Consider the following 23,719-nt stretch of genomic DNA (forward strand, 5'->3'; position numbering starts at 1 on the left):
ACTTGCCACAGTATAGAGATAAACTTGATTGATGGACATAGAATTAGGAGGAAGGTGGTTCCCTTCACTATACTTCTCAATCGTCATACTTTATGGTTAATTTATCAGTAATGATTTTTAACAACATGTCTGTTTACATTAAACCTGGGGTAGTTTAGTGTCATATGGTAAGAGGAAAGACTCTTACTTAAGGAGGGAAAAACATTAGAAGACCAGGTTTAGGCCAAGCAAATAAACTGTATTTCATTTCCAGCTAGCTTAAAAAGCTACATAAGCACAGGTCTAGGAGGTATGCTGTTAAATCTTAGCGTTAGCAGTTTAGAGGATAAACAGCTGCTCTGCTGGTAAATGCAAAAACTACAACTTCTGGTTTCGTATAATATGACTCTTCGAGTGAGTGAGTGAGTGCAAAGAAGTTTTCTTCATGCTTTCATAATGAAATAGGTATTTCCCAGTAGTACAGCGACAGATAATTAAAGAGATTGAACTTTTTTTTTCCTATTACCGTGCTGAAGACATGAAATAAGAATTAGGGGAAAAGGTCAAATGTTATAAATTTATTTTGGGACATATATATTGCAACCTCTGTGGAAGCTTTTGAAAATTCAGGCAAAGATCAATACACTTCCAATAAAACCTTTAAACTTCCAATAAAACAATATTTTAAACATTATATATATATATTTATATATATTTTTAATTAAAGGGATCATTTTAGCAGAATTTTCTTTTTTTTTATACTGCATTCCTCTGACATAGCTCTTTCCAGATTGAAGGGATGCAAATGAGGTAAGAATTAAGGCAAACCTAAAAGGCATGCAAATGAAGTACATTTATATCCACTGACAATACAAGCACATGTGTGGATCAGACTTAAGAGCTGAGGAACTCTTCCCCTCTGTCTGTCCAGTACTACTTTACAGCAGAATGGTGACATGATTTATAATAAACAGTTAACATTACCATGGGAATTCAGTGTCACTAACATTACTCAGTCTAGGAGACACAGAGCTAGCATCAGTAAAACATGAACAATAAATAATATAATTCACTGCAGCACAGGACTGCTGCACAGGCTTCAGAGGAATAGGGTTGTTATGAAATGACATTGCACACATCACGTTGTGGCAGTTTATTTTTATAATATATACTTTTAAAATTCTTTAGCAAATGACATTCTCATGCACACAAGTGTTTCAAACACAAGAAGCAAGTCCATTTATAGGTAGTCCAAGCAAATTTTTGTGTGTGTGGAAATAGCTGCAAACTGAATGGAACATTAAACTTCTGTGCAGTCTATGACGCATTGTACACAAGCTCATTTTTGAATGTCACACTGCAGGAGTAATACGATGGAAGGATCACTCTTTGCAGCTTCTTTGAATTCATCCAGTGTGATCTGGTCGTCTTTGTTCTTATCCATCTTACTGAAGATCTTGTCTACCCGTTGCTCAGGCGTCAGACCATCCTCATTCATTTTCATCATTATCACAGTGCCCACCATTTTGTAGATGGCCTTTGGAAAGAAATCAAATAGAAAATTCAACACACAAATTCACCTGATTTTTCAATGTGATCAAATTCTGGGAAGATATTCCAACAATAAAATGATTGTCAGTTTCCCTAAAGATTTTTTTTTTTCTTAGAATCTGATGTCCATATACTTAAAACAAGGAAGAATGTGTTTTTACTTTCTTTAGATGTACATTTATTTTGGTGGTTGCATTTTACATCCTGGAATGAATTTCTTTGGCTTTCTGTTTCACAGTGCAAAACTATTCTCTGTAACCTATTCTCTGGATCAACTGTTCATTTGGCTTTTAGTCACTCCATTGAAATATTTCACATAAATTCTGAATAATCAGTTTTAGAAGTAATCACCTTTTAATAGCTTTTTATGTGTACATGTGAGCAAAATCTGGTATTAACTACTGCAGTGAGTAGCCGGCAGATGACGAGGGTGGTAAACTTATCCTTCCTGTTATATGCTGTGGTCATCTTAAAGCCCATCTGTGAGAGCTCACTTAAAATAGTGTGTTGTTATCCCTGCAAATTTCTGTAATCATCTAAAGTTAATCTCCAGTAAGGTTTCAGTTACTTGAGCTACAAACCAGCAATTTCATGGGTGTCAAGTGATTTTGAGATGGGCTTTGGAAATCCTTTGCTGTGCTGTTCTTATGGTTAATCCGTTCATCAGAAAAAAAAAATTACCTCTTGATATTTAAAAGCTTATGTGCACATATGTACTCTGCAATTCTCAAAGATTACATCTATTAAAATGTTAGTGTGCTTGCATCAGTTAGGTATGAGTCAGTATAGGAGGAATGTATGTAATGTATGTTTTTAATGATCCAGTACAGCCTCTTGTGCGCTTAAAATCTACACGGTATGTGAACAAGTAATCAAACTTTACTAATGTTCAGACGTGTTCTTTTTCAGTGTCATATTGATCTCACCTCTATAATTTCCAGCATTTCCACTCTTGTAATTTTACCATCACCATCCAGGTCGTACATGTTGAAGGCCCAGTTCAGCTTTTGCTCAAAACTGCCGCGAGAGGTGATGGACAGTGCACAAATGAACTCTCTGAAGTCAATGGTCCCATCTCCGTTTTTATCAAAGGTTCGGAAGGCATGCTGGGCAAACTTTGAAGCATCTCCATATGGAAAGAACTGCAAAATAAAATAATAAATAGAACTGTGGGCAACGCGAGGGAGCGAGCTATGTGCCTGCCTGCAAAACAGTGAAGTGAGGCATTTATGAAGAGTTGCTGGTGGGCTTTGTGTGAAACTGAAGATACGCAATGTAAGCTTCCATAACAGTTACAGCGTAATGGTTATTAAAAACTCATTTCTACAAAAATCTCTTAGCTTACTGCAAACCTTATTACAAATACATTTAACCCCAATTTAAAGCCTAATTAACTACATGAACCTTCAAATGAAGTTGGGTGTAAATGGGAGATTCTATGAGTATTTTCTGACTGAAATACAGCAACCAAAGTGCATTTTAGAAGCATTTTTTCTGCCTGGGAGTAACCAGCCCTTGACATGTTGCAACCAAGTAGATGTGTGGGCTTGTTGTTATGTAACTTTATTTATTAAAAAAACCCAATAAGCCACACATAGCATAAAAAAACAGGGACATATGTTCTCTTCTGCCAACCAACATAATACAAGTACGTAAGATGAGAACTGAGATTCAGTTAAAGGACAATGCTTGTCATGTTTAATATCCATTATCAGTGAACATTGCAACTGACTGTAGCTTAACAAAATCTTTTAAATGACCATAACATGTAGGTTTTCAGGTGATCATTTTTTCCTCTAAAGTAATGTTTGATTTAAGATATTTGAGACAGTAGTTGTTCTTTCTGTGGCCCAGACTCAAGAAAACATACCTCCTAAGAAAGGGAGTTTTAAACCAGTGCTGAAGTCCCATTGCAGTGAAGGGATTGTACACAAGTAATGTTTGTTTCTATATTCCCAGCACAATTTCATGGAGGTTTTCATGCTGCTAAAATATAAACGTGCATTACTCCCAATCTGAGAGGCATCTCATTTTGTGCTTTTTCGAATTCCAATTCTTAGTAACTACTGCATTTAATAATGTAAGTTTGAAGGAAAGACTTCAGTGGCAGCCAAGGAAGTGGATCTGCATTTTAAATTTTCCATTTCCCTGTCCAGAGCCTTCACTGCAGGCTGATGGTTGCTGCGGTCAGCTGTGAAAGCTCTTGAACAACACACCCAGATTCCACGGAGGATCTTAGGGATCTCACAGCGTATACAGAAATGGGTGCTACTAATTGTCTGACTAAATACAGATGTAGAATATGGCAAGCCTTTGCTGCTTTTCCTTTGAGGAGGCCAAATGACCATTTGGATACTGTATCTTGCCCTAAAAAATGCAAAACTTAGCGCACTGCCTGCTGCTTGCAACAGATTTGTGGCCACATGGGTCATGTCAGGAGCCACTGCTGCATTGCCAAAGGGGTCCTAACCTGAAAGTTTCCTTTAAACTTACTGTTTTCTCTGACACTTTTCAGACACAATTCCAGATAACCTTTGCGTTGCTGTAGAGGTATGACTGCTATACAACCTCTTCTCTGGCTCAGTGGCATTATAGTCAATACAGAATCTTCCTTAAATTTTGCCCACTTCCACCCATTCAGAGTATTGCCCTGCTGTGAATTACCCCCAAAGGCATGCAAATCTCTGTATTTTCCCAGAAGAGGTATCAAATATGCCCATCTCAGTTCCCAAGTATCTTTTTGGGAAGATATTTGATCATGTTGCGGAGGCATTGAGAGAGAGGGACGCTGTACCCATTCCAGTGGTATTTTGTCCAGGTTAACATTGCTGCTGAAGTTGCTATTTTCTCATTTGGCTTTGTATGGATCAGCATCCACCTGCTGCTTCTACGCCCCTTCTCCAATAGCTGAAAGAGGCATTTGGTACTGTCTCCTCCTGAAAATGTAACTTATGTGCCTCTGCTCAACCCAGCCCATTTCTGTTTTGATCATCCAAACTGATGGAGCTGTAAATACCTGTTGCAGCTCTTTCTGTGCTTTCTGGTTTTTGAACTTGAAAAATTTTTGGACTCTGGTATGGTAAGCATGATTGGGCTCGTGTCCTGGTTTCGGTTGGGATAGAGTTAGTTTTCTTCTTAGTAGCTAGTACAGGACTATACATATGACTGTTGCGGTTTAACCTGGCAGGCAGCTAAACACCACACAGCTGTTTGCTCACTCCCCCCCCGCAGTGGGATGGGGGAGAGAATCGAAAAAAAGAGGTAAAATTTGTGGGTTGAGATAGAGACAGTTTAATAGGACAGGAAAGGAAGGGAAAATAATAATAATAATGATAAAAGAATATACAAAATAAGTGATGCACAATGCAATTGCTCACCACTCACTGACTGATGCGCAGCCAGTCCCCGACTAGCGATCGCTGTCCCCCGGCCAAGTCCCCCAGTTTATATACTGAGCATGACATCATATGGTATGGAATATCCCTTTGGCCATTTTGGGTCAGCTGTCCTGGCTATGGTCCCTCCCAGCTTCTCGCTGGCAGGGCATGAGAAGCTGAAAAGTCCTTGACAAGCGTAAGCACTACTCAGCAACAACTAAAACATCAGTGTGTTATCAACATTATTCTCACACTAAATCCAAAACACAGCACTACACCAGCTACTAAGAAGAAAATTAACTCTATCCCAGCCGAAACCAGGACAGCTCATAAACACATACAAAGACATATGGATTCTCTGATACAGCTCAGGACTGCAGCGACTACCAGACCTTGCTGAATTGCTCTTCTAGTGCAAACCTCAACCTTTTGTCAAAGCAAACGGAGCTTCCTCCGCAGGAAGGCTCTTCGGCTCACAAGTCTAGGTTCACCTGTGTCAGTACAAAGTTATGTGAATGTTATCCAAAACCTGAACGTTATTTGCAGGTTATTGAAAATCCTGCTCCTTGCTTTCTCTTCTTCATGATCTACCTTTCCCCCGACTTCTATATCAACTGGAGATGTTAACGTAGGTGATATTTATTTTTACGTGTGTGTGCGTATAAATGTATGTACACTTCTGCAGATCACTGGTGGGAAGTTAAGACGTGGCTCTTGTGCCCTGGCTCCACCAGCTCTCCACTGCCCCCCCCCCGTCATTTCTTAGGAGCTTGCTGGCTGTTCAAAGCTGAAAAGACAATTGGAATAATCTTTTGCTTTTTAAATCTGTACTGATCACTGTCCTGTGACGTATAGGTTACGAAACAAAATACTTCAAAATTTTATGGTTTTCCAAGCATTTTGGTTAAGAGCTGACTGTTGCTGAGGATGCGGCCCGATCGGTATTTCTGTGACTCTCAGTCCGCAGCCTGTAACAGAAAGGCAAGCAGCCAGAGGGAATTGGGATTGTCCTTTTCACCATCCAGAGAAACAAAACACATTCAGGTGCTTTCTCCTATGATCCAGACTGAGAAATGGTACGAATGTACTGGTGGGACCAAAGAACTAAACTACAATGAAAAGGCTCACCTACAAAAATGGCTAAGAAGTGGTAGACACCCAAAAATACTCAAGAGCCCAAGAACGAAGTGGGGGATTAGGAGGGGTCAGTGGCTGGAGATGCCGAAGACCATTTCTAAATTATTCTTGGGGAAACAGAATTATTCTTGGGGATAGAACGCCTCTCCTATGAGGAAAGGCTGAGAGAGCTGGGGTTCTTCAGCCTGGAGAAGAGAAGGCTTCAAGGAGACCTTATTGCAGCCTTTCAGTACTTAAAGGGGGCTTGTAAGAAAGATGCGGCAAACTTTTTAGCAGGGCCTGTTGCAACAGGACAAGGGGGAATGGCTTTAAACTAAAAGAGGGTAGATTTAGACTGGATATAAGGAAGAAATGTTTTACAATGAGGGTGGTGAAACACGGGCACAGGTTGCCCAGAGAGGTGGTAGATGCCCCATCCCTGGAAACATTCAAGGTCAGGTTGGACAGGGCTCTGAGCAATCTGATCTAGTTGAAGATGTCCCTGCCCACAGCAGGGGGGTTGGACTAGATGACCTTTAAAAGTCCCTTCCAACCCAAACCATTCTATGATTCCACGATTCTATGAAACACGAACATATCATTCAGCCTCCCATCAGAGGAGCATAAACAAGCTGTGCCTACCTCTTGTGTCAGTCATAACGTTAACCTCACATAGCAGGGAGAAAAGAATCCTTCTAAATTTTTCATCACAGGCAAGAGGACAACTTTTTCTCTTCTGAAGTAAGAAAGGTGGTGGCACTGCTCAGAGCTAAGCCTTGGCATTTACAACCTAGTAAGGTGAACAGATGGAAATGATGCCTTTTTTTTTTTCCTTTTTTTTCCTCTCTATTTGCCCCCCTCTAGGGAGCAAATGCAGTAAAAGGTCCTTTAGGGACTGAAGGCACTCTTCTCCAGTCTGTACCTGCTGATTTGTATTATTTTTAGCTCAGAACGACTAAAAAACATTGCCAATACTTGTTTAAAAACCTACTTGAAGACTTCCATTGGCCGGTTTTGAAATGATTCATAAATAAGAAATGGAGTAAAAGAAAACCAAAACAATTGCAGAGCAGAAGAAGCCAGCTCTGGTAAAACATTATTTGACTATTAAAATACAGTGAGGCCTTAGCAAGGTGTAAAGGCACAGACTTTAACTACTTTAAGACTAGCCTGGGCCAAGTGGCAATAGGAAACAGGGATCTTTGGAAGACAAACACCCGTTTTTGGCAGGGGGAATATGAGGAGAGTGGTTTAGTCCGCCTCATATGGCACTCTGGCACGAGCTCAGTGAACGCCTCAGAAACAAGTAAAGAAACACCAACTTTTCAGAGGCTACAGGGATTTTCAGAGGCTACAGCCACTGGGTAAGTCAGTGCCTTCAGCCTTTGGCCTCCTCTGCAAACCCTTGTGCAGGTGATCGATCTACATATGAAAGCAACTAGTTCCCTTCTGCTGTAATGGTACCACTGAGAAGTGCACTCTACTCACCAGCATTATCTCCTGCTTTACCCTTTTCATCCAAAACCCAAGGCAAACTATACCTGCCTGGGCTTTTGACAGCAGTTAGTTCCACAGGTGGCCAAACACTCGTCATTCCTTCGTTTCTGCTTCTCTAGTCTCATCTCTTGCTTGGCCTGTGCGTTTTCTGACTGGTGAGATCAACATGCTGGTGTGTAAAGAAAGTGTTATCTCTACAGACAACTACCAGTTAGGAAAGGAAAAAGGAATAGAAAAAAAATCCCTCTTATTCTGCTTCTAAATTTTGGAGGAGAAGATTGTCTTGAAGATTCTTAGCTCCCAGAGTGTTTCTGGACACCCTTCTGGTACATGGGGGGCTTTCAAAGGGTCCTAGAATAAGAATATCTAGTGAATAGCATCTACAAATTTTACATAACTTAAGTCTTGGGTAAACTGAACAAATATCTAGAAATATTTATCTGCTTGGCTGCAGATGCTTCAGCATCTTTGAAGTGATGCTGCTCACAGACAACTCTGTGACCAACTCTATTCAGATCATCTTTGGGAGGGAGTTATCGAAAAAGCATAGAGCATATGCTAAAGCATATGGCTAAAGCTTTAGCATACGGCTAAAACGTAAAGAAAAAAACAAAACCAAACCCAATACACTTCCCCAAATTCCCCAGTAGTGGGGGGGGGTCCAAAAAAGAAGGGTCTCTCCTTGATTGGTGGGATGAGGCGGAGAGACTCTATAGACAGGCCTGAGAGGTGCTTTGTTTTTCATGTGATGTTTTATCATGTTTGAGACGCATTTCTATTAAAACGGAAATTCTGCTATAAAACAGAGAAAACCAGAATTAGAGTAGCGTACAGAAAGCTGAACATGCTGCCTACGCATGCCCAGGTGACGATTTGGTCACTGATGTAAGGTCACAGCTTCCAGCACCGAGGTGGGACCTGGAGTGCAGCACAGGAGAGCAGGAGGTGGTATGGGGCTTCTGTATCCCAGGCTTGGAGAAGACGGAAGCAGCAGCTGCCGATTCCCCCAGGAGCTGAGAGGCCCCGGTCGCGGCTCAGCACTGCCACGCGCTGCCGAGGGCTGAAGCAGCGAAGAGGGACGAGCGGCACGGCCAGTGCAAGGAGCAGCATGAGCATCGTCGGGGCCAGCGCGGGGAAACAAGCCGAGCAGTCGGCTCCCATGGGAAACACCTTATACAATTGTTTCTGTTACACTTTAGGAAGGAGTTACTTACCCTTTTTATCTACTTTGTTAGGGTTTTCTTTCCTCCCTTTAGTAAGTTTGCTAGGCACCCGGTTCACCTTTGTGAGTGGAGAACATGAGCACTCTGAGAATCAGAAAGTTTGGCTGCTGGTAGAAGCTCAGACTGGTCTTTTTTATAGCAAACCTCTTAAATTTGAACCCAGGCGCTGATAGCTGCTGGTCAAGCCCCATCTTACAGATCCTCAGAAGTGAGAAACCCTTTGAAGTATTTGCTCAAAAGCTGTAATAGCTGTTACCGACAACCTTTTCTGTAGAGGGACCAAGTTCAGACTTGAGGATTTATCCCCAGCTTCGTACGTCATCAATCAGATACGGTCTCCCACTCTGCAGAGCCACAGCGTTAAATCTGCTTGCAACTACCGTACATGAATGCTGTGGGTATTTTCACTATGAGATAAAGCTGTGGCGATATTTTGGTCACTGAGGGGGATGCCTGCGATGACTGGGGAGCAGGTTGCTGCTCACTAGTTTTTCAAGAGGATGAAGGTCTGGGCTCCCGCCAGCAGTACAAACACAGGAGTCGAGGAGATAAGAAAAAAGAGTACTTTTAAATTCTCTCCTTTAGAAAAAATAATTGTAACTTACTATAACATACTGTGCTCTTGCACTTCATGTGTTAAGGCATGAGAAGGGGAAGAGATGTACAGGCTGCGACCATCGGGACCCGTTGGGAAGGTTGTGCCGCGCTGGCACCAGGGTGACCTGCAGGGCTGCAGCCTGTGCCCGCCAGCACCTCCTTGTACAAAACTGAGAACTATTGTAACAAGAGCATAACCACAGCAGCACAAAAAGACACAGCCAGTACATTTGTCCTTCTTCTGGAAGAGATGTGACTGCCCTGGGAATACACAGCTCAAGGGCAGGTCAGGACAGATTCACCTTTAAAATAGATAAAGACACATTTTCAAGACTTCCTGAGGACGTGTGGATTATGAATGGACAAGGCACAATGTGCCCCTCTTATTCATGTTATATCTCACCCTTATTCTCCGGAGCAATGCCAGTGAAATGTATGTGACAGGTTGTGAGCTGCCTCCATGCCCAGCGCTGGAGCAGAGAGGGCTGGCAGAGAGCATCCCCGCCAAGGGTGGTGGGGACCAGTGGGGAGGGACCAGGGACAGGGAAGGCCGAGCAGGACGGGGCTGTGAGCAGGAACGCCTGGGGTGTGAGAGCCACAGCATGGCCCTGGATCAGTGCCGTGCATCGCTCTGTGGTCGATGGAGAGAGGCTTCTCCAAAGAGCCACCTGAAGCGGTCAAATTAGGTGTCAGAGACTTGTCCCTTCACTGGCTGTTGGGGGAGCAGAGGGATCATTAAGCTCAAATAATGTTTTTTATTGCAAAGTCAGTCTTCTCAGTGCTAAGCGGGGAGACTTCTAGTCCTTGTAATTCTCAGTCTAGGCCTCTTCTTAGCTATCTTCGACATACTTTTGGCTGAACAAGCGTTTTCAGTGCTTGCCTACAAAACAGGCTTTCCAAAATCACAGCAGTGGGATGATGCAACACCCTTTCCCTGCTGAAAGGTCTCAGCTTGGACGTGGACACCCCACACTCCCTTCCCTCCCCTATCTGAGACAAGCCGAATGGGCAACTCAGGAGAAAGCATCGGCTACAGCAGAGTACGGATCAGGGAACGATGAGTTCCCAAACTGGGAACAGCTTGTATGAACTAATATTAAAGGGATCAGAAAGAGAGCAAACTTTGTTCTTAACAAATTAGTGGCTGAGGAACTCCTTCAGGAGAGAAAAGATTTGGATTCTAGCATTTCCCCCACTAAATATATTTAAAAATCCACTTTAACTCAGGTGATTTTCACAATTCTCCTTTCCTCTCATCTGCATCTAAACTGCTACAATACTAAGCACAATGTATATTATTAGCAGTATGGGCCAATGCAAATGATCCAATTACTTCAGTAGGTTTTGAATTGGGCCTATGATTATGCTAAATCTGAAAGCATTTCCATACCACTTTCTAGTTCTGTCAAAGGTTTTTCCCTGAGTTACTATTCATTGGATGAGATCTTTAATGAACTGAAACACATCCAAATATTGTTATTCAAGTCCAGACCCCCGAAGGCCTTTAGGCAACCAAGGCAAAACCCACGAAGGGACACAGGCAGTGAAGGGTACTGAGCAATTGCCTTCATAGCCAGGTCTCTCACCACTTTAAGGTGTCCAAATGTTTTGGCTGTAGATTTCCAAGGGCTTTCCTGACACAACTCTTCTGTCTAGACTTTGGAGATCCTGTTCCCAGAGGCAATTAACCACCCCTTTCTGTGCTGAAGTCCTTCTGTGGCTCCTATCCCCAACGGCCCTTTAAATGAAAAGCATTTAGATGCATTTAGATAACCACTGAGGGTTTGAGTCTCAGAGCTCTCCAAGACAGAAGTTTACTGCAGAGACATATCAGGCAACGAACGAGCACACAAGAATTTGGCTCCACAGAAGCAGAAGTAATTTCAGCAGCTATGCATGCTGCCAACTTAATCAAACGTTAAGGGACTTGGATCCCAGAGATACAGATGTTCCTGTCCTGTTCCCAGCTCTCAGCCACAAAGTAGCAGCACATCAGCACAGTCAGGCACATCACATGCCTTTGAAAGGTCTGGGGCCGTCTTCTTCATATGCATTGAAAATAACGTGAGGATTACAACGATTTAATTTCATTACTGAAATCAAGGGGGTGGAATTGGACCATGTCTCTACACTGTGCTAGAGTTGTAACAGATGCTGTAACGGATCCAGACACGATGTTCAGATGTGTGGTACAGATGGGACCCTCTTCTCAGTCTTCTCCTTATTCTCTGTTCCTCCCCACTCTACATTATCATGCCATTATGCAGAGAAACCCTAGGAGAGGTCTAAAAGCTCAGCACTGAAGCCACTGATCTCCACGTGAGCTGAAGCAAATGCTGCACTAATGGGGCTGATGGGGATCCCGGGTCTCTGCTCCACCACGGTACAGCCAGAGGAAAATGGGCAGGTTGGCTGGGTCTTGTGGGTTAATGATGCATGTAAAAACTGCCTGGAGTAGCAGCAGGGTTTTGTGGAAAACGTCTCAAAGCTGAGAACCTTGTCCAGCCACATCTTGTGCATATTACCAGGCTAGTTAGCTTAAAAATTTCTTTTGCTCAGCTATTTTTACTTTGCAGATGAAGCTGGAAAGAACAAGCATACTCCTAACAAACTCTGTTCATGGTTAGTGAATTGTATTTCCTCCATCTTCCAAAATACAAATAAATGAATAAAAATGGTACTACTGTGTCAGAGTTTGTACCTTTTGAAATCCAAGCTCAATGTATTACTCTTAGGCACTAATGTAACCCATGAAACAGCAAGATTATCAAAGCAGACGATGATGCTTAGACTGTCCATGTGTAGGACTGCAGCTTCTGCTGATGGAATACACAATGAAGCAACTGCATTGATGTATTTTTTTCTCTTGCATGTTAATATAGCTACACGGCTTCAGAAGTCGGATTCATTTTGTGTTCCTCCTACAGCTGCCTTTACTGGGAGTAAAACATTATCAGCTTTCCTGTTTCTGCCTCTTCTCCCAACCAATCTTTGAAGTGTTATTATCTCCTTCCAGCTTGTCACACATGTACCAAAGCACTTCACACCCAAAGCATGTGAGTCCCTGCTCAGCATCTGGGAGAAAGGCCATTTTTTGGCTCGACTCTAGCCTTTTTACTGTGTTTTACACAAACAAAAGGTCCACTGGGCTGACCTACTGGAAAAATGCAGGATCGGAGCATGCAATACCACAACCCAGTACTGCAGGTCTGCATGGGTTTTACCAGCCAGATTCCTTTGGAGCAATCAAGTTCTTCTCTTGAGTCAGCCAAAAAAAAGAGTCTGATTATGTTTTGCTGAGTATCAGGAAAGAGATTACCCCACAGGATTACAATGGATCGACACGCATGAATCTGGGCTTCGGGCTGACAGGATACAGACCCGAACCTTTCAACACTGGCAAAATTCATTGCTGCAAAGCAGAAACCAGCACGGTATTTTCTGCAGCGAGGCGAATTAAAAAAAGACATCAGGGATAAAGCATCAGTTGCAGAGCAGGAACGATACAGAAACATGAGAAAAAGAACCTTATACACTGTCCCAGAGCTAATCTTCACGGTAAAAGCCCTCTGGCCTTTTGCCCCCATAGAGGCTGAGTCTGGTATAGCTGCACTCTTAAGCACACCCGCAGTGTAAGGTAGAAATGTCCCACCTAGGAAAACTGCCTCCAGCCACCTGGTTTCAGCTTGCCGGAGGGTCCCAAGGCAGTGGGCAGCATCCACAGCCGTGGGTCTATAGGTTTCAGCAGCAGCTGAGCCACGGGCTTGAGCCTCTGGAAAGGATAATCTCGAGGACCATCAAAGACCAGAGTCTAAATGACTATTTAGATCCAGGTCTCAGACCTCCATGTGCAAATTCGTGAGATGTCCCCCCCTCAGAGGTGCGCTGTGAGGATAAACACAGCAATGGATTGCGACTGTTTCAGATACTGCTGCAGTGGGAGTCATGCAACTAGCAAGAACTAGGGAGAACTGCCAAACCTCATAGATGTTTACTGCTTATGTCTCTGCTCAGTAGCTTTAATGCTGTGAACACATATGCATATAGACACACGGGGGAGCTTATAAGCAGCTGTTAGTTCTTCACATAAAGAAGAAATATTTAGAAGAGCCAAAAAATCTAATTTCTCCCCTTCACAGGGAAAATTCACAACTTGTAGAGGCTGAAGTGGGATCAGAGAAGAGTCTCTGCCTTTCCCAGATCTCCAAGGACAGTGACTAGCTCTTACATTATTATTAAGGACTAAGTCACCCTGTCCTGCAGATGTTTTTAGCCACTGCAGAAATGCTCATTTGAAGGATATGGAGAAGAAATATATGAGAATTTAGGAGCTGACCTTGAATTATCAATACCAGTGCCTTGCAATTGTGTGAGACACAGGTTAAGTTAAAAGACCAGAGAACAAGCGCACACCACAGGCTATGGTAAGGCAAGACCCACAGTAAAAAACAAAAAGCTACAGCCAGCATAGGCCAAGAGGTTGGAGGAAGATGGATGGGAAAACAGAAGCCACGCTGCTGCTTCTCCTCAAACATCCATCTGGCAGGGTCTAACTCTAAAAAAAACTTTCAACCTGAAAAGTTAATCTCTATATTCACATTTGTGGGGAATTAGTCATTAACTAGCAGGAAATGAATCGATTTTCAATCTCAGTTTTTCTCTGATTAGATTTGGACAGTAAGAAACTTAATTGAGCTGTGGTAGTGCTATAGGTCAATACACTAGCAGATCAGTTATTACTCAGTGCTAACAAAAAAAAATCTTCAGAGAGAATTGTCGTCAAAACAATTAGTATTGCTAATGCATAACACCACGACTACTGCTGATTAAATGCTATTTCTCTTTGATCTGCCTTAACTGAGCAGCAGCACTGGAACACTTTATTTATTTTAAGTTTGGCACAGTCTTCCACTACCCCAAGGTCAGCGATAGCACAGGGCTATGACAATGTCAGGATCCTGCTGTGCTGTAGCTATGCCCCAGCCTAATTACAACATCCTTTTTCTTGACACCATGTTATCTCTTTAGGAATCTGGGAACATACCAGATGGAGAATACACTGATCTGGGACATTTCTTTTTTTTTTTTCCCCCTCCTTTTTTTTTCCCCAGTAAAGATCATCTGACTCCTTTTTATTTCTGAAAAAGGCTTTATTTTCCCAGTGAGTTTTGGCTCCAAAGGTTCAGAGTATTAACTTGAATGCTGTGCCTGCTGTGTTGTGAAGTTCTTAGTGCAAATTTCCCAAAAGAACGGGACTGTAGAAGCATCAGTACGTGCTATTTCTAGCCAAAAAGGGATTTGAAACACGAGTCACTAAAGTCTGAGACAACCATCTTATGAATATACAGATGGAACTGCAGAAAAAATTCTCGTGCCTGAAATATCTGACTGTCTCATGTACTTATGTAATATGTCCTCCTAAAATTCTTATACACACGGAGTTGTTACAGCCCAGTGCTGCAGAAAGGAAACTGCAGAGAGAGAAGGACAATGGCTGTAGCTGGGAGTATCAGAGAACTGAGGATTTGAACCTCAAGATCTCAGTGAGTGCTAAACTACAAAATCGCTTTTCTTGATATTGAGTGCAAAACCTGCTAATTCAGGAGTTACCAACAAATAACTGTAACTTCTGGGGAGAACTATAAATTCCCTTACAAGCACAGCTCACTCCAGGGCGGGGTGGACTGGTGATATCTGGTGGACTCAGATACCTTTTCCAGTTCATAAAACCTTTGGCCGTAGAGCAGTCTATACACCTTTCCATCCAAGGAAGGAAACTACAACCTGAAGTCCAGAAAGACCAAAGAAGTGGAAAAAGAGGAAAATTTTATGGTACCACGAGCACCTTGAGAGAACTTGGTCTGCTGAGAAAAGCACTGAGTACTCAAGGAGAGAAAATAGGAAGGGCTGATTGCTCCCAAAATCGGTGTGCCCTGCTGCTCGTTGCCATCACAGGCTAGACAAGGGAACCTCAGCCTGCACCTCCGGGCAGCTCGGTCCCGATAGGAACCCAGGTAACAGGATAAGTAACCGGACTACAGCCACAGTCTCCAGGTCAGTCGGCGTGCAGCGGCGTGCACTTCATCCCTCTGTGCCCAACCAGCCCTAGGCAATGGACTGGGAGTGGCTATTTTTTGTGTTGTACCCAAAACATTTAACAATGCCTAAGGGCTAGGCAGAGTTAACGACACACCTGGGAACCCACCTGGGTAAATGACATCTCTTTGCTTGGAGTCCACACAACATCTGTCCCTACGCTCCTGTGGTCTTGGCACACAAACAGATACCTGATCAGAGTTGAACAGAAGAATAAGGTTTCCATGCGGGACAAAAGGGAGAAGCGCTAAGGGAATGGAAAGGACCCCAAAATTAGAGGTGAGAGGCAGGAAGGATGGTAGCAATAGCAGCAATATTTAGCATAATAGGTAAGAGGCAGGTGGGCAATGACTTGGTATCATCCTTCTTTTCCCTGTTGTCCCTAGGCATATCTTATTGACTTTTATTTTCACTACTGAGTTTCAAAACAATCCAACAACTCACAGAGGAACTGTGCTAAAATGAAGTTGCTAATCATTTGAAATTGGAAATGAGTCCACATTGCTAACTGCTGCAAGGCCTGTCTCAAAGCTTTTCTTTTGCAATGAAGCTGTGAGCAGATAGGTTTTCAGGTTTCCTTCTGAAAATTTTGTACAGCCCTACTCAGGAGATCCATCCATCTGTAATCCTTCCAATTCTGTTCTTATGAATAATAATAATAAAAAAAGGACTCTCTAAACACAGTCCAGTTTTAAGATTCCAGCTTTGCAAGACAATGTATTTTCTTCCATTTCAGGCTTTCTCTTATAACACAAACCTTTTGAAAGGTCAATCCCAAGACTTACAAGTCCAATAGTATATAAAAACTTTGAAATAGCAGCATTCTGGTGCAAAGGATCATGCATATAAATATGTATATATCTATATATATATAGGGAGTGGACTAAATCAGTTCTTGCTTAGAAAAAATGTCTTGGAAGACGACAACACTCTTGAGCCCACTGACATTTAAAACAAAGTTTTATTTATGTGAAGTGTTGTGCACATGTGTAGTTCCATGTGAATAACAGTACTATTATTGCTGTTATTGATAATCATGATATCTAGGAATCTTGGATGAACAGCATTTGGATAAAACCTAAGGCTCAATATAGAAGAACAAGAAAGAAGAAAGAGGAAAAGTCAGTGCAAGGAGCCTGGAAGGCTCCAATGGGTGGGAAAGGAGAAGGGAATGACACAGCCCACTGTGTCACCTTCTGGGAATTAAGAAGTATGGGCAGGTCTAGAATAAACCACAGGTATTCAAACAACGACAGCTCTCGGGTACACTGTCTCCTTGTCTATTAGCTCCACAGATGAACTCCCCTAAGGGGAAAGGATCTTGAACAAAGACTTTCAAAGGATGAATGGAAGGATGTAAAGGAGCATTACATTCTTGTTCCTTGTCTAAAACGGTGCAAGAGGGGGAAATCCTCTTTGTATACAAATTATTTTTTCCATCAGTTACGTTCTTTGCCATCTGTAGAAAGAGATGTAGAAAAACTCCCTGTGGGCCATATGGGTCACTGCTTTCACACAGAGATACCATCTCCCTGGATATGCTGTTTCTGTGCTAGTACTGACTGTGCTAGTGAGCCAGTACAGATAAAACATGGATATTGATGCCAGCGATACTCAGTACTAGATGGTTCTCCAAGGTGTCTACTTTTTAGGCAATTGGCCAGCTAAAGAAGTTAGTATAATCCCACAGAGTAGAGCTTCACCCCAGTTTCATCCCTCCTGCTCCAGTCAACTCTTGGGGGATGCAGACTTCTGAGATTAATTTAAATGAACCAGATGTTTGGAGGGGGAAAATTACCCACAGATTCTGTTTCCTCAGTACTGTAACTTTGTATTACCACCTTCCAGTAGGTTTCTATGGTTTTATTCACTCTTCCAGGTATCAGACATGACCACAAAGGCTCATTTAAAGAAATCCGTAAACCTATTAGTATAAACTGGAACATGCTGCTTGTTGATTTAAAGCACGACAAGCGAGAGGCAGGGTTGCCTTCTCTCCTGCATTTGCCTGCTTAAGTAACTTAAATCCTTGGCACATGGTACCTTTGAATTTCAGCTCCTTTCTGCCATGAGAAAACCACCATCATACATGTGCTCCACCGAAGCAAAAAGCTACAATGGGTAGAGCAGCCTCTTTTGTTACAGGCAAATCAAGCAGCTGAGTTTACCTGCCACTTAGTTCCGCTAAGATCTTATAATTATTCAAATACATAGTCTATAAATGACTTAACACTAGAATGCAATAAGACCTGCCATAAACAGCCATACAAAGGGATAGTATAAAATAAATTCTAAAATCTGTGGAGAACGAGTCACCTTTAATTAAAAATTACCTTTATCTAAAAAGGTGAACAAACCTATACTAACAAAAAAGATACATCAATATGCATGCTGCAGAGAAAGCTGCTATCCAGGCCCATTTTTCCAACACCAGGATACCTCATTGCATGCACTATTTGACACCATTATAATGACTGAAGTTTCAATAACATAATTGGAATCAGCTGAAAAGAAGACACAACAAAAAGCACTTAAGCAATATGTGTCGCTAATGCTGATTCCTTGCTGCTTTATTTATCACACAAGCTCAGTGTAGCTACACGTTCTCCTTTGGATTAAGTTACCCTCTGTGCACCAGACCAACTGAAGACACCAGTACCACTTCAGTTGCGCATAGAATTCTGAGCCTGACAAATGCAAAACCCATGTCTTCACTGTAGTGGTGACTGCAATTTCGTTTCAAAATCAGATCTATTTGAATTCTTCCCCTCAGCTACAAAAAATCTCTAAAAACCTGAAAGCCCAACTAAATCCACTTGCAAAGAACAAAATACAAGGTCTATTTATAGACAAGGCAAAGCATAACTAGAGGGATGTATCAAAATCAATGTTTCCCATTAATAAACATTACCTCAAAAATATGCTCAAAAATGTAGACTGATGCAATTTGAACTGCCCAGCAGTATAATTACGGTAACTAGCTCACACTGGGGAACAACTGCTGCTTTTCCACACTGAGTAATGAATGTGAGTAACAGATTTGACTTTTCCCCCAAGTATTCTGGTAAACATGTTAAATAAATCAGGTTGTAGGCTTTCATGAATACACAACAGCTACTCAGTCCTTAGCAAGCATGCAACAATACAATAACAATAATAATGGAAAAAAAAGAGTTCAGTACTGGGGTGAGAATTCGAAGGAGGATTAGTCATACATGCCTTTGGATAAATTAGCTCTCTTATCTTATGAGAGCAGCAGATCACATCATCTTTAATATTCCTGTACCCCAGAGTCAATAAAGATGAATAAAAAGCCCTACAGACATTAATGGTTGAACAATAAACTATGTAATCATGTCCAAACTATTATGCTACCAACTGCTTTCCAGAAGGATGATGGTTTATGCTTGCCAAGAGGGATCCTCCCAGGAACACTGTTCTTGGTGATGCCAGTTCCCAAAATGTCCTTTTAAAGTTTACAGCTGGGAGATACAGCCCAATTCCTGTCACTCCCAAGCTCCTTCATATCTCCTCTATGAGTCGACTGCATATAATGTTCTCTAGAGACAAGTTATTTCTAGAGGAAAAGTAATGACATATATTTCACACTTATTTGATAGACTCACATTTCATACCAGATGTAATTAAGGATGAAAAATAATGAGCTAATTCTAGTAAGATGTTAAATTCTCAAACAAAAAAAAAAAATTAAAACTAAAGTTACAAGAAAATGAGAATAAACCAAGAAAGCATTCTCTCGACTGGTTGCTAGTATCATACAAGTAACAGTTAGGCATCTTCTCCAGCGTGGGGGCTTTTCTGAATTTGTCCTGCTATTGCATTCCTTTCTCATCACATGCCTGGCTTAAAGGGTCTTCTTGGTGGTCAAAGGATTTTCAAGCCTCTAAGCGCTACATAAATCATCTGCGAGAGGCATTCAATGAACCACTCTCTGAAGGCAGCTGTCTCTAGAATGCAACTAGTTTCACAGAGACTCCATGTGGCATCTTATTTAAAATATATGACAGAGTTGGCATTTCGTCTGTTTTAGAGTTCACGCTCTCATAAAAATAGAGCAAAGCCCCCCTTCTCATAGCATGAGTTCTTTATGGAGAGGTGGCAGCATCTCCATAACTAAGGTTACAGTCAGATTTCCTTCTAAAGAAGTCTCAAAATTCTTTGCATCTTTCCTCAGTGACGACCAAATACCTAAGGGTGATAATACTGCCCAGGCAAAGACCTTCAACAAACCAGCCAGGGAATTCAGTGTCTGAGGACGTAACAAATACTTACCCAACAAGAAACACAGGAGAATTGTATATAGTCCCTGTTAAAGAATAGGAGAGAAGAAACTTTAAATATGCCTTAGACAGGACATGTCTAAAGAAAAGTAATAGCCAACCAAGCTAATGGGCACCAGTGTTTTTTAGTGCTGTCAAAATATGGAGAAGATTGTCTTCCAGGCTGGGGTCTAGGGTCCAACTAGAAAACACAACACTGGCATTTCTTCCTGCACCTGGGATGGAGCCCAGAGGATACCTAGTCCAACTGCCAGGGCAGATGTAAGCAGCATCATCTGCCATGACCCTGGGCAGAGACAACTCATGAGAAAGAAGTTAAATCCTAAACCACAGCACCAGAGCTCTCAAATTGAACATTTTAAGCACTCACCCAAGCAAACACCATTAGCAGTCAGCAGCAGTATTTTGGGTTGTCTGAGTACGCTGGAAAGAGAATTCTGAAAGCACCGAAATCTATGAAAGTCAATCAGAAACTGCTTTCTAAGGTAGCTCTGTTCTTCCTTTCTACGCAAGTGTCGGAAAGGATCTGTAGCTCAGATAGCTCAGTCTCTCCTGCTAGAGTGTAAGCAGACCACCAACTCTTAGGAAGCTCCTAGAGCTCAATGGTATTTTCACGGAAGTTTGCCAATTGGAGACTCCTTGTGTCAAGGTTTTGGCTCTCTTAATTCGGAGAACAGTGGGAGTACACTCAAAGCAAGCACAGAAAAAGGTAGATTTTTCACAGCTGTCCAGGTTATTCATGAAGAAAACCATCTAAATTCAATCTAAATAAAGCCCTGCTGGCAGAGAAAGAAGGTCTTAAATTTAAACATTTCCACCTGCTGTCAGCATCAATAATTCTTCCAGCCCCACCCCAAAAACCATTTATGTCGGTTCTCTTATTCACTAGATTTCTGACTGCCACTCAGCTGTGAACAGTCCTGATATCTGATCGGTACCACAGTACCTACATTTGTCACCTGTGAATATACTATCTCTATTCTGGTAGCACTGTTTGCTGAAAAAATATTTTTGCAAGCCGATGTGTTTAAATGTTCTGTCACATTTAGTTTAACAGCCAGCCTGACAAATACCAATTCAAAGCTCATTGCTTCATTCTTCTTCATCAATGGAAAGAGATGCTGCATCTTGATGGGGTGATATATCCCAAGACAGGTTATATATCCCAACAGCAGGCGTGACCTGAATCCCACTCCAGGTGAGCACTTTGTGATTTCTTGGGTTATGAAGGATTGCATGACTATAGGCTGAATACATGAATAGTTCAGTGAAGAAGAGGATTTTAATTCTCAACCGAGATTCTCAACTGATTCTAATTCTCAAAGTGTTACTTCCTCATGATGTCTTTAACAATGACTTACCTATAACCTTTCCAGATTTGCTAATGAACTAGACAGTCCTGTTGCTTTTCCAGTAAAATTCATAAACATCTGCAATCTCCAACAAATTATTCTAACTGCTGATATGAAATGACAGGGAGAGAAAGGGATGGTTGGCACTGAAGCTTGAACGCGATGCAAATTTGAGGTCACAATATCACGTGTTTGAGACCTGTCATGAAGCTGAAATACAAGTGAAGCTGTCACAGCGAAACGGTGACAGTACAGTTCAGCATGCTGATGAAGTGACTAAAATCCAGAATGACTGCAGAGCCAAGGGAAAAAAAAGCTGTTTTTTTTCCTACCCTGTGTACATAAATAGGAAAGATTTGGTCGTTGTCCTATGAGCACACTCTCTGAGATGTCAGTCTAAAGCAATGACTGACCTGTGCTATATTTATAGAGTGGCAGAATCTGTTGACTTTTCAACTGAAATGTATCCTTGGATATTTCTATTGCTGCAGCAGAGCTCTGTTTTCACAAGAGGACAATGCACATTTTCTAGTCACAGCAAACTAGTTTGTGCTTTTCCCTTGACAGATATCAATGCTCCCATTGCCTCAGCAGAGGTAACAATCTGTAGATTTAGCTAGCTATACCAATTTGTAAGATGTGTAGTTAATAACGGGTTTTCAATTTTAAAAAGAACTGTTTTCACACCTACAGAAATCTGAGTGATCCCAAAGTGCTTTGCTAGCATCAATCTAATCCCACAACTGCCCACACGGGTGGACACCAGAGTACCAGCAAAGCAAGGCAATAAAACAAACAAGCTTGCGAGATCATACATAAATAAGCCACCTACCAACTCCACCACTTCTATACCTGACCTATCACCTTATTACTTTTTGGGTCCATCTGCTTGGGACTTTTGGGTGGAAAACAGCATGGAATATTTGCTTTAAGTAGCCTTTAGGAAAACTCAAATTCCCAGATAAAGGGCCACCTCGCATTTGCAGACTGAGTCCCCAGTGAAGCACAGCAAGTCTGACAGGTACCAGGAGGACTGGAGTGGCTGCCCATGCACTGCAGAGTCAATCTGCACATGTACAACGCGCCCAGGGCTGACACCAGAAGGTGCAAAGCTCATTGTTTCAGTGCAAATTAGTTATACAGCATATAGACATTAGTTATGCAACATACAGATATTAGTTATCCAACATACAGATATTAGTTATACAACATACAGACATTAGTAGGTGTCGACCTGTTACTCACACTGCATGGTGTGGAAGCACGTAACTCTCCCCAGGAAGACTACCAAGAAGTCCAGACACAACTATGAGAAACAGCATTTTTTGAATTTTGGGTATTGGCAAGAAAGAGCACAGCTGAATCATCTACCTCTTGAGTCGTGAGAGCAAACAGTGCACTACTGACAGGGCAGGCAAATTTCTGGCTGCTCCCAAAAGACCAGGAATTACAGTTTCCATGTAAAGCAGGTGAGATCTTGGTTTCTACATACCTTGGATTGTGAATCTGACCTTCTTCCAAATTCTCCATGGAAAGGTTGGTTTTTGGTTTTAGGCATTAAAAACAAATGCCAAGGCCAACCAATGAGCTAAGATGAGGCTTTTATGTCTGTGTTATGTTTCCGAACAAGTCCCAACCATTTACTTAGTCATTCACATTTGAATACTGCATCATTCATTGCTTTACATTGCATTATTTAAAGCCAGGTTTTCAGCTTTACTTAAAGATTGTCCAAAGCTAAGGGAGAATATGAAGCATGAAGGACCTAGTAGGAGCTTCCACCGTGGGGGGCCAGTTTCGTACTGCCCCTGCGTCTAACACCGCTTAACATTTCTGGGCTGCTAAAAGCTAGGCAGCATCCAAATAAGTTTCAGGGAATTGGCAGAGCTCCGGGGCCCTGAAAATAGTGACCGTTTTCACTGGAAACATTTATGACATTGGAAGGAAGATTCCCCCACCCTCCTTAGCTTGCCCCGAGATCCTGTAGGCTTGTCCTCCCTCTGCCCGGGGAGCAGATACAAAAAGGCTATGGCACTGCTCTACCTCTAGAACCCCCTTCCACCAACATCTCTTTTCAGTTTAACTTGAAAAGATAAGAGCAATTTAATCTTTCCTGCCTTCGACTTGAAGGTTTTGTTCTAAATGTATTTTGACAGCAGAAATAAAGACAAAGTTTTAATAGAACTAACTGAACCACAAACTGAATTATGTATTTCCATTTCAGGAGACAATCTCACTGCTAATAACATCACTCTCCTTCCAAAAGCACGCATGACAGAATTCAAAGCATTTCTCTGTTCCTTCACGGTATTTTGTATCTGGCAGTAGCTATGCCGCATACAGAGCTCCCTCTTACACGTGTATGTGTCATGTGTCTCGCCCGCTTTGTCCAGGAGTCGGGGTGGGACCATCTGAATTGCTGAACCAGTCTGTCTGGAAAATTCGTATGCTAGCGGATTAAAATGCAGACTGAACCCTGGCAACGACCCCGCTTTGGATCTTTGCCTAGAACCTTTATTTCTTCATATTCAGTATTCTCTGGAAACATGCAGCAGCTGCAGGCTTTCTGCAGGACCCCCACACCAACAATCTTCCCCCAGAATGGAAGCACATGGCAAGGCAGGGTCTGA

At 42.1% G+C, this 23,719-nt stretch overlaps 1 protein-coding gene across 6 annotated transcripts in view; it reads right to left on the reverse strand.

Moving 5' to 3' along the window:
* Window positions 1-542: 542 nt before the first annotated feature.
* The window catches only part of VSNL1 (visinin like 1), a 90,619-nt gene continuing 67,442 nt past the window's right edge, over window positions 543-23,719 (reverse strand). For all 6 annotated transcript variants that reach the window (XM_075145020.1, XM_075145017.1, XM_075145021.1 and 3 more), the window contains 2 exons: window positions 2,457-2,672; window positions 543-1,516 (listed from right to left, as the gene is read on the reverse strand). In XM_075145020.1, the coding sequence (XP_075001121.1) occupies window positions 1,319-1,516; window positions 2,457-2,672 (414 nt within the window). In that variant the 3' untranslated portion in view covers window positions 543-1,318. The remainder of the gene's footprint in view (window positions 1,517-2,456; window positions 2,673-23,719) is intronic.

Source organism: Calonectris borealis, chromosome 3 (assembly GCF_964195595.1).
Source record: "Calonectris borealis chromosome 3, bCalBor7.hap1.2, whole genome shotgun sequence".
Taxonomy (NCBI): domain Eukaryota; kingdom Metazoa; phylum Chordata; class Aves; order Procellariiformes; family Procellariidae; genus Calonectris; species Calonectris borealis.